The sequence below is a fragment of the Clarias gariepinus genome, chromosome 16, assembly GCF_024256425.1.
Source record: "Clarias gariepinus isolate MV-2021 ecotype Netherlands chromosome 16, CGAR_prim_01v2, whole genome shotgun sequence".
In the NCBI taxonomy this organism is placed as follows: Eukaryota; Metazoa; Chordata; class Actinopteri; order Siluriformes; family Clariidae; genus Clarias; species Clarias gariepinus.
Window position 1 is genome coordinate 25446704 of NC_071115.1, and position 12517 is coordinate 25459220.

The 12517-nt window shown below is 36.5% G+C and overlaps 1 protein-coding gene across 3 annotated transcripts in view; it reads left to right on the top strand.

The window, feature by feature from the left end:
• Positions 1-3838: 3838 nt before the first annotated feature.
• The window catches only part of LOC128544471 (uncharacterized), a 54200-nt gene continuing 45521 nt past the window's right edge, over positions 3839-12517 (top strand). For all 3 annotated transcript variants that reach the window (XR_008365796.1, XR_008365797.1, XM_053514605.1), the window contains exon 1: positions 3839-4027. Coding sequence is in view for 1 of the 3 variants with exons in the window: in XM_053514605.1 (XP_053370580.1) it covers positions 3979-4027 (49 nt within the window). In the remaining 2 variants the exon portion in view is untranslated. The remainder of the gene's footprint in view (positions 4028-12517) is intronic.

Consider the following 12517-nt stretch of genomic DNA (forward strand, 5'->3'; position numbering starts at 1 on the left):
AGATTCTTGCTTAGTGTAAGTTGATTTTAAGGTGTATAAATTTCTACTTGTAAGATGCTGAGATTCATGATGGTAAAAAGATTCTTGCAATCAATCATAAAACACTGAACACATAAAGCACACATCAAAACCTAAGACAAACCTTCTTAGGGAATATATCTATAACCATATAACATGGTATTGCTCCATTTATGAAAAAAGCATATCAGGCGTCTAATTACATTTTTCATTTTATTTTTCACAAGAATAAAGGTTTTGAGAACCAGGTAGTAATGTGATGCCCGGTGATAATGATATGTCTCTCAGTTTCTATATTGTTCTAAGTGTTTAAATGTGCTAATTTCCTTTTAACTAACCAAATGGATCAAAAACACAGCAGACTGCTTCGTCTTAAAACTTTTAGTTTGCTTGGGGTAAACCTCCTGGTGGCAGTGTGGGCAATAATATAAAATAAGCTATACCTTTATTCAAATTTAAATTTTATTTATCACATACACAGTCATACACAGTACGATATGCAGTGAACTGCTTATACGACCGCCTTTGACCTTAAAAATTCAAAAACAATTAACAAGAAATAAGAAAGAGAGATAAAGAACTGAAACTATAAGAAAGAAGAACAAAATATAAAAAATTAAAAAAACAAATAAGAAATATAAAACCCATCCGTACAAAAGACAAAGTAGCAAATTTAAATGGAAATAAAAATGAAAATAAATGAAAATGTCTAGAAAGTATAAAAAAAAATTAAGGTATTGTAACAACAGTTTATTGCACCAACAGTATATAACAGTAATGACAGTGTGCAGTGAGTGACTCACTCAGTCAGCTTAGGGTTTAACAGTCTGTGTCTGAAGGAGCTACTCAGTGATTAAAATCTGTTTCATACAAGGGGTGAGAGTCATACTGCAGCAATGAGTATAGCTTAGCAACCACCCTCCTTTCTCCCACCTCCTGTACAGTGTCCAGGGGAATTTCCTAGAACTGAGCTGTCCTTCTTTATTAGCTTGTCCAGTCTTTTCCTGTCTGCAGTAGAGATGCTGCGGCACCAGCAATCCATTTCATAGATGATGGCTGAAGCCACCACAAAGGAACCTGTGACCCAGTTTCATGTGTTTTGCAGTCTCTAACACCTTGTTTTAAGCCTGTATTTGGCTTTATCTATCTTCCCATCAACTCTAACCACACTCCCTATCCCTGCTTCCGTAAAGTATCCCCACAAAATGATGCTGGACCCATGTTTCACAGTGAATTCAGGGTGATGTAGTGATGAGTGTTAATTGCATTTAGATCAAAAAGTAAAATTCTGGTTTTGTCTGACCAGAGCAGCTTCTTCTACATGTTTGTGGTATCCACCACATGGCTTGTTGCAAGCTGCAAATGTGACTCATAACTTTTTCTCAACAATGGCTTTCTTCTTGCTACTCTTTCATAAAGGGCAGATTTGTGGAGTGCACAACAACTATTAGTCATGGTCCTGTCACATCAACACCGTGGTGAAAAAGGTCCGGCAGCGTCTCTTCCACCTCAGACGCTAGAGAAACTTTAGACTGCCCTCTAAGGTGCTTAGGAACCTCTACTCCTACACCATAAATAGCATTCTGACGGGTGTGATCAGCTGAGTGCATCATCTGCACCAAGCACCCTGAACTGAACTCAATCGACAACAAACGGTCCTGGACAAAGGCCAGGAAGATCGTGAAAGACCTCAGCCAACCCAACAATGGACTGTTCTCTTTGTTGCGGTCAGGAAAGTGCTTCCGCTCCCTGGAGGCCAAACGCAGAGAGACTGAGAAGGAGCTTCTTTCCACAGGCTATATGGACTCTCAACCAGAACACCACATAGGACTTAACACTCTGATCTGATTTCTTACAAACAATCACATACTACACATGGCACACTTGCACATTTTGCACACCATATAACTGTGAACTGCGTCCTTCACACATTATTCTGCGCGTTCTGCACATTGTATTGCCCATAACTGGACATTATTCTACATTTCACTTCAACAGTGGTAGGTTTCTCGACTGCCATGCGGAGGGCCTGGGTTTGATTCCCAGTCAATGTCCAAACCCCAGCCACTGGATGCAGTGCCGGTCCCAAGCCTGGATAAAAATGGGAGGGTTGCTTTTATTGCAATTTACTTGCACTACCTCAACTCATAGTCACAGAGTATTGCATTGTGTTTTGTTGCTTGTTTGCACTTTATGTTGTCTTTTGCTGTCTTTTTGTCTTTTGTATAGTTCTTAGATAGTTTTGTTAATTTATAGTGTTAATTTATTCTGAGCTAGTCAGCTAATTAGGTGTCTTAGTTAGTTAGTCAGTTTTGTTAATTTACGTTGTATGTAGCACCTTGATCCTGAAGGAACGTTGTTTCTTTTCACTGTAAACTGTACAGTATATGGTGGAAATGACAATAGAAAGTCTACTTGACTAGTTGGCATGAATTGACTTGTGTATGTGCTATTGTTAGTCAATGGGCCTTAAAACTGGTAATATTCTTCACACCAGATCAAACATCCCTTATGTTGTTTTTCTGGAGCTTATTTTCCAGCTTTCTCCTGTATGCATCTTTGAACACCCCAGTCTCATTTACTGTTGCTTCTGTACCCTCTTTAGTCCTTATGCCCATCTCTGAAAGCTTACTTCTTCCTGTACAGCAGCTCCTTCAGATAACTGACAATCCATTGCTTGTTAGTAAGGAAAGGGTGGCACGGTGGTGTGGTGGTTAGCACTGTCGCCTTGCACCTCCAGGGTCCGGGTTCGATTCCTGGCCAGACTCTATTCTCGGATCTGTGTGCATGGAGTTTGCATGTTCTCCCCTGCTTGGTGGGTTTCCTCCCACAGTTGAAAGACATGTAGGTTAGGTTGATTTACAGTGTGTGTGTGCCCTGTGATGGATTGGCACTCGAGTGAATGAGTGAGTTATTAAGGAAACACCTTATTGTCCTGGCATGGATGGTGTTGTCTACACAGATGTTAATATCCTCTGTTATGGAGTCTATTGATATATATGATATCTCTTTGAAGCTCACAAAGAGCATTCCAGTCTGTTGCTTTAAAGCAGTCTTGTTAGCTTTCTGTGTCCATGTTTGTACCTTTGTTGTAGTAACAGGCAGCTGCTGAATGATATGTATATAGGTGGGGATGAGAAATACTGTACCGCATTGTGCTAAGAGGGGAAAGTTACTAATAATGTGTATACATTATTCACTTTTGCATATAATTTGTCAAATAATTGGTAGAATATAATTGATCACGTAATTCATATCTTACCCACCTTTTTTTTTTAAACCATTACATCCCTGGTAGTAAAATAGCCAAACCTGTCAGAAATCTGTCTAATGATTGTTCTGGTGATTGAAGATGAGAGAGGTGAGAGCTAAGCAGCTTACAGTATAGAGTTCGTGTGTGTGTGTGGTTAGAGCCATAAAAATAGAACCTGCTGAAACGCAGTGGTGTGAAAAGCATGATGTGCTGAAACATACTGTTATAAGTAAACAAACCACTTTGGTTCAGTAATAATAATTCTGCTCCATTAAACGAGGTCATTGGTTCGCTCTTTTGACAACATGCCCTGTTATGTTTTATTTTTTCTTCAATAAACAATATCTACTTCATGACAACTTACTGTACTAAGCCTTCAATTTACCTTAAGGCAGGGAGGTGAATTTTTAGAAATAAATTAAACATGAAACCAATTTTTTTTTGAAAGTACTGAAACCAATTGTAACATTCTGTCTATTTCATTAGGTATGAAAACAGGAAGTGAGCTATTACAGAAACGTGTCACTTCCCCTTTTCCTCCTCGCAAGAATTTTGTCATGTAAAATATTTTCATTGCTTCACTCTGTGGTGCTTCCCAGAACTAAAGGTGTGAGTGTGTGAGAGAGACGTCTCATGCATTTGGAGTGGGTTTAAGGTTTCTGGATGTTTTTAATCTTTCTACATCAGATCTAGCGAGGAGAAAAACAATGAAGGTCATTGTTGGGATCCTGCTAATGTTCATGGGAGCTGCCTCAGGTAGGTTTAATAAAGAAACATGATTCATTTAGTATAAAAATGTTATTTCTTTTAATAGGAGTTTGCTGCATTATTTAATTTTTGTAGGGTTTAACTAAAAAAAAATAGTTTGTCCTAAAATCCATAATCCCTAATCCCAACACTCAGTGTGCCTACTAGGATTATTCAAATGTAAAAAATATATAAAGTAAAGATGTTTCAGGACATTAAAGAAATGTATTAATATTTTACAAAAATATAGTTATATTTTTCCTGAGAAAGAATATTGTCCTATAGTTAAAAGAAAGAAAATCTTGTATGTCATTATGTACATCCAACACTTTGTGTAATTTTCATCTTTAACAAAACATTTAATCAAATTAGTTTTTTTATTTAGGCAAATTACAAACTACAAATACACCAGGAAATGTTATTTCTGTATTTAGACATTGTAAAAAGCACTACATTACAGGTTTTGTGTAATATTGCATACATTTTACATAATTGTGTTTAAGTGTGTAATAATATTAAAAATTAAAAATCAGCTAATCTTTTTCTCTGCAGGTTTGCTGTTTCAGGATCCTGTTGTCTGTACATTTACTGAGAGTAATCAGTGTTATGTAGCTCTGGGACAACAACTGCACCTGCAAATGCCCCTGGAGGATCGGTTAGACCTAAAGCACACAGACAAGACATTTACTGACCGTATCATTATAAAATATAGAAAAACCCAAAGTAACCCACCAACACCAAATAGATGGCAGTTTGTTAATGATAATAAAACTCTGATACTAACCAGTGCAGAGAGGAGAGACTCTGGAACATACAAGTTAGACACCTTTGATGCAGGTGGGACTCATAAAGGCAATTATACTCTCCAGCTGAAGATTGAACCTGAGATCACAGGTAGGACTCTCAGAAGTCACATAAATCTCTTATAGTTTTAAGATGCATTTTAATGTTAGCATATTTAAATGAGTCTAGCTGTGATACAACTGAATAAATTCTGTTAAATTCAGAAATTTTATTTATTTTATTTTTATTCTTTTCTATAACAGCAGTTCTGACAGTGATTTGGGTTATTAATCAGGTCACAGGTTTATATTAATGCACTTGTTTTAGTGTATTAGCATTTCTATAGTAACAACTTACTGACAGGATTCTCAAATCTATTTTAAGGTATAATTGTTCATATGGTGAACACTTCTTTAACATTTTTTGGAAGGAGTCTCCAGTGTCAGCACTTTTTTTGTTCAGCAAAGAAAAGTGAAGGAACCATTGTTTATAGTTGCTATAACATAAGTGATATATATATTAAATATTCAAGTTGTTTTGCAGATGTTGCAACTCATAATGTGACTATAAAAAGAAAACAAGTGCAACATGTATTTTTTTTTAAAGTAATCTGTAAAAGAAAAAGCAGTTGTTGGCAAATTCCTGTATTGTATGTGTCAAGTGTTAAGCAACGAATAGAAGGAAACAGGTATATGGAATTCATTAATGACAGTTATGTTATTTGAACATTCTATTATGTGCAGTTGATGTGAGCTTAGTGTAAGTGTAAGACAGCTGCTTGGTTCCTAAGGTTAGAAAAGTATAAAATAAATGTTGTGACATTGCACAAGGTTATTCAAATTATACCATGACAAATACAGGCCCATATAAAAAATGTGTATGTTTGGTATACCTCTGAGCTAAAATTCTATTAGTTTTTATTATCACCTACAGCATTGTTGTTGTAAACACCCAGAGCCTGAATTTCTCTTTTAAATCTTTCTTTACTTTTGTTTAAATGACTGATTTTTTTTTTTTTTATTCTTATTCTAGAGCACACGTTAGAGTACACTCTGGGCTTTGTTAGTGTGCTTCTCGTCATACTAATCGTCATAGCGTTCTACATATACAAGAAGAAACAAGGTCTAATGAACAAAGAAGGTCAGAAAGTTACACTTATCTTTTTTTTACTTTCAAAATGGAAGATGGAGATTACTGATATAAATATACCTTCATTGGGCAATCAGTGATACAAATGGATGCAGAGCAATACATAGTCTCATCCAAATACAATAGAGGCATTTCACTTAATGTATAGAAATCAACCTACATCAGACTCTGGGGGAAAATTGTGATCCTTAGGACTGGGGGATAGCAGTTGGTTATTTATGGCTAGTTTTAAAAAAAAACTAATCTCCTGGGGTTTTCGGACACAGCAATCTTTAGTATATTTTGTAGTATGAACATTTACCAAAAGTCTCGAACTGTATTTTCATGATCTTATGAATTGTGCTGTTGTAATGTGATATTTCTGATAAAATTCCAGAATCCTTTGGTATTTTATATATATTTATTTGTGTGTGTGTTTTAGTGACAGCCCAATCTCAGGATGGCAAGGAGATTGTGTATGAGCAGGTCACTCATTTACCCTCGAGCAGTACAGCGAAAACACCAGGTATGTCTAAAGGTTTAACACTTGCACAGTATTACTCTAAACCTTTTTCATGGATTTTAATACAGGTTTGTACCTACAATGTTGGGGTGACTTTTTATAGCTTTCCAGTATTATTACAAATGCTCTTGATGAATGCAGTTATGAATATGTAAAAGAAGACAATACAAAAGTGAGTAAAAGGGCTACTGTGGAATGCTATTGGAATCAAATGCTTGTTTGTGAATGGGTGGGGAGGTATTGCTATCTTTTTTTCCCTATCTTTTTTTTTTTTTTTTTACTTTTCCTCAAATGGCAGACAGTGATCTAGTTAGGAATATCGACTTTAGGAGAGCCACAGTCAAACAAGCTAACATGTTGGATTGTTTATTAACAGCAAAAGACAAATCCCTGGCATCATGTACAACTGTTATTTTAAAGAACATTTCCCTGTTTTAACATGTCCCGGTGAAATCCCTGAGAACAAAGAGAGGAAGTAGTGAATTGATACCTGTCCTGAAATGAACCAGAAAGTGATAACTCAAGGGCGAGACAGAGACAGAGAGAGTGAGAGAGAATGAGAATGTTGGGGAGTTAGCATAAGATCCATGAGAAAGCAGGGAGCACCGGAGACCTAACAAATTTTATATAAAAAAATGCAACGCAACAGATATCTTCTCTCTATCTTTCTTCTCTTTTCAGAGAGGGTGAATAGTGTGACACCTAATATTGATCCTGTATGTTCATCAGTGATTGCATTTTCTCCACTTGACCATTGTAAAGGAGATTTTAATCATTTTATGAAAGTGTCCAATGATTAACCATCATTTCTCGTTGTTCTTTTCAGTAAGGTTATCTTTTTCTTACTTTTTAAAATTTTCTTTTTTAAATATTTATTTTCTATATATTTTTTAAATATATTTTTTTCAGATATCTTTTTTCACTCTTCCTCAAATCATAGCACAATGGGATAGTGGTTAGCCGGTGGGTTGCACCTCCAGGGTCAGGGTTTGATTTCCACCTCATGTGTGTTGGCGGAGTTTGCATGTTCTCCCTTGGTGGGTTTCCTCCGGGTATTCTGGTTTCCTCCCACAGTCCAAAGGCGAACTGCCTTCCCCAAATTGCCTGTAGAATGTGAATAAGTGTGCATGTGTGATGGATTGCCACCCTGTCAAGGATGTACCTCACCTTGTGCCTGATGTATCCTGGGATAAGCTTCATGCTCCCTGTGAAGCCACTGAGGGGTTTAATAAGAGATGCAAGCAGCTGCAGCACATTTTCTTTGATTGCCTGAACAATGTTGTCACTAAGTGACCTGATCTGTAGTTGTCCATGTGCCTGCCTGATCAGAATATCGCAGTACAGTATTATGAGTTGTAAGCTGCATCCAAAGCCTGGAGAAGTGGAATGCACTTTGTGAGGCCTCTACCTTTAGACCTGTCCAACTTGGGTGTCCCACTTGAAGACTAAGCTTTTGGTGGTATAGCTCTTAAGGTCACTGAGGCATGCAAACCCCCCTGACCACAATAAGGTGGCAATCCCTCAGGGGGGAAACTGAAATGTTTTAATTAAATAAATAAAACAAAATAAAATAAAATATGCTTAATCCAGATTTTATCAATTAATGACATAACGTTTAGCTGGATGGTCTAATTCTTAAAAACGTTTAACCTAAAGTAAGACTTAACACACTATAACTAGAATATTTACAAAACTAAAAGGTTGTCTTATGAATAATAATAAAAAACTAAAGCAGATCGACTAAGTTTGCATATGGACGGTGATTGCATGTTTGTTGAGGGCTCAGGGAAGAATGTAAGTGTGTGTGTGTGTGTGTGTGTGCTGCAGCCTGTGAATAAATACACTAGTGATGGAAAGCTTGAATCACTTCTTTGAATCTTGTTCATCAAAATGAACAAATCTTTTTTAAATCATTCAGTTCATTTCATTCTTTTGATCAGAAATAAATGAAAATGTTGCATTTTTAATAAAAAAAGACCCTCTCTACATCGTCATACGTCTACATCACAAATTTTGGCTCTAGTTCCAGTAATGAAAACATTACAATGGAGCTAAGGACATATTATAATAAACAGAATGAGTAACTTACCATTATATCGTTTAGTCTGAGTCTAGTTCTTTTGAACTAGTTTGCACTGCATAGAATCTATTGCACTGCATAGCGTCTATGGGAGTCACGTGACAAAAGAACGAACGACTCGACGAACGACGATTTGAGGGGGCGCTGCCCCCTCTTGCCCCCCCGTTATAATTATTAATTTGTCTTTTTATTTGTATACATAAATATGGTAAGATGTTATTGTGTGACAGCGCTTCACAGGACCGTAATGGTAAAAAAAAAAAATAGACAGGAGAATGCCTGACCCGAAAAAAATAAATAAATAAATAAATAAATGTATAAGTTAACTACTTTGTTAGTAAAATAAAATGTGGAGCTTTCCACATTAGGAACTTATTTACATGTAACACACATGCTGATCTTAGAGGAGCATTGATCTGTCATTCGCTATTTGTTTATCTAAATTATATGAAGAACATATTTGCACATTAGTGTACAGTATGTAGCTTTGCTGAACTAGACTGTAAAAACAGATGCTATAGACACATGCAAATTGATACGGGTTTGACTATACATAGCCTACCTTTGTTCAAATGACTGTTATCACAGTCCTGTACCCATAAATTTGTAAGCTAATTCTTTAGAAACTAAACAACCTTGCCTTTAATCCAAATTAAGTTTGTGTGGAACAATGTTGGACATATTTATAATATGGAGAGGTCAGAGCATAGGTAGAGAGGAACAGTTTTGGAATTCTCATGTTCTCTGTCACTTTTTACCATAATCGTAATGACTTACACTACAGTTCAAAAGTTTGGGGTCACTTGCAAATTTCTTTGTTTTTGTTTAGTGATTTATTTTCTACATTCTACAACAATACTGGGGATTTAAAAACTATAAAATAACACATATGGAATTAGGTAATTACGTAACAACAAGAAAAACAACAGTTAGTTGTTATTTTAAGACACAGAGGTCAGCCTTTCTGTAATAGTTCTTGCAAAAACAGTATTGTCAAGTGCATTTGCAAAATCCGTCAAGCACCATAATGAAACTGGCTCTCATGAAGGCCATCCCAGGAGGGCGAGACCAAAACCTACCTCTGCCACAGACGAGAAGTTCATTTAGAGTTATCAGCCTGAAAAATGACCAATTAACAGCACCTCAGATTAGAGGCGTTATGAAGTCTTTACAGAGCATATATAGCAGAAACATCTCAATATCAACTGTTCAAAGGAGATTAAGGCATTTTTTTGGACGCCTTTAGCATTCCTTTACAATGTAGAAAGAAATAAAATTTAGGAACGTTCATGGAAGTAGAAAGTGACGCCAAACTTTTGATCAAATGATTTCTATGTCCTTAGGTTGTCTTCTACACAATAAAAAAAAAAAAAAAAAGAAGATTGAATAATCCCTCTTTAAAACTCTATTGACCAAACTTCAAATCTACAAATTAACTAAAGAGAATAGTGGGACACCCATAGTGTCAAAGTGTGACACTTTTTATTAAACAACAGTTTGGGACAGGGGTTGAAATTACATTATGTAAATTTCTTTTTTTAAACACTAAACATGCAGTATGTCGTATTTATCATGCTATTATGTCAGTGAGAAGATTCTACTGATTAAAACAGTGCAATCTTTTGTTTGTCCAGTTTGTAACACAGACCCTCCCTGGATCAGGATGTTGCTCCAAAGTATATGAACCAGGAGGAAACTAGTGAGATAGGCACGCCAAGAGGCCTACAGCAACTCTGAACCATGACAGACATGGTCATTGTGTGCATGCGACATAAATATCACAAATTCTCTACAAATTTGCCTTGTATGGGAGGGTTGCAGGTAAAAACCCACTCCTCAAGAAAGCAAAATTACTTTATAACCTGATGCGGTTTAAAAGGAGCCTAATAACTTCTGGTAAATATCGGTTTACATTGGACGTGTGACATTGAGAATAATAGCGATGTTATAAATTGACCCAGAGGAAATACTCTCAGATACATGGATTTGACATGTATGTGAATTTGAAGGCAATTAGCAATGAAATAATCAATCAGTTTCAATGCTAGAAGAAGGAACTTTAACTAGAAACCAAAAAGACCAAGACATAAGAGGAACGACAGGAAATGAATTCATGACATTCAAATGACACAAGACACAGTGACTTAACTGATCCATGGTAAACTTGTTTCCATAAAAGCCTACGTCTTTTTTGTGTGCTTTCTGTCTCCTTGTCATCCAGTCCAGGTTCAGGGCGATGTCGTGGAGTATGCCACAGTGGTCACTAATCCCAGCCAGCGGAATCAGAAGAAGAAAGATGAGGTGCAGTATGGCGAGCTGGTGTTTAACAATCCAAAGAGTCAAATGCCCAAAGTGCGAGAGGAGTGTCTGTACTCAGAAGTCAAGCATGGCCAGTGAGGGACACACTCTCAGACATGTCTCACACGTCCATGTCTCACACAGTCTCAGCACATATCATTAATATTGTTTTATTTATTTATTTTTCTTCTGTTCGATCAATATAAGTAGACGTTGAGTCTGAGCATCTGAAAACCTTCTTTATAAAATTGTATGTTTTTTTTTATCCATTGCTGTGTTGCAAGAGTATAATGGTAGACGAAATAGTTGTTGGTGACTGGCTCAAAACAAAACTTCACTGATTGTGAAAGCTATTTCTGGAATTACTGAATCATTTCATGCTGTAGGAAAGCAGAACTAAAGTCAGTCTTGAGGTTAGAGGTTTCTGTCTGTGTTGAGCTGTACATGTTCAGGTTATTGAGGTTACCTCTGACCTCCCTGTGGGATGGAACAGACCTCAATACTGACCACCATAAAGTGATGAGAAAAGATGAATGAATTTGATGATATATTTAGTTTCTATTTGAATATAATGTTTTAGTCCAGTGGTTTCCAACCCTGGTCCTGGAGTACCCCTGCCCTGGACATTTTAGTATTCATTCTCGGCTACCACACCCACTTCTGTTCAGAAAAAGTTGTTAAAGTTTCTGGTTGGATAAATTGCTGGAAGCAGAGAAAACACTAAAATGTGCAGAACAGGGGGTTCTCCAGGACATGGATTTTTTATTAGTTGCCATTTTATGACCATTCTATTAATAGTAAATAACTAATAGCTCTGTCCAGATTTAAACCAAGTATTAAGTGCTGAATTCATAGTTAATTAGCTTAGTTATTTTAATTGAAAAAAGTATTAATCGTTAGAAACATCATTGCTTCTGTCACAACACTACTAAATACATATTATAATATTTGAAGGCAGTGGTGGCTCAGGTAGTTATAGCTCCGTGGTGTGGTTGGAGAATCGAGGCTTCAAGCCCCCCAACGGCTAGGTTTCCATTTTGGGCCCTTGGGCAAGGCTCAGAACATTCTGCCCATGCGAAATCACTTCCCTGTTGCCCGTCCCGAAGATGAGAAAGTCTGGTTGTTAGGCAGACAAAGACGTAGACAAAGCCCCATAAAAACCACTACTGCTATAGAAACAATGGTTTCTGTCACACAGAATTGTAAAATTGTGCTTTATAAATTTTTGCTCTGTTTTTATTCTTTTTATTATCTGGGTTACCCTTCTTAACTGTGAACACATGCTATCAGGATGCTTCTTAATCGTAAGTAAGACTCTTTGGAATCAATCTTTGTTTTTCACAATTTGTATTGTTTCACTGATTAAGTGGAAGCTTATTTACTGCACTGTTGAACTTGAGCCACACACACACACTGCTGTTTGAGTTGCTCAATATTTCAAAACTAACATTTCCGCTTCCTTTTTTTGTCTTTTGAAGAAACAAATCTGCCCCGTCACTGTGATCAAGCTCTGTGCATAAGACCTGTGAAAATCATTTTATGTGGTTGTTTTCTACTTTTTAATACTACCATTTAACATATTGATAAAATACAGTAAATGATCAAAATGTATAATTTTGTTCTGCTATAAATGGATTTTCAGCTGCCTTAAGATTTGATGCCTGATGTTTACACATGGACAGAATCG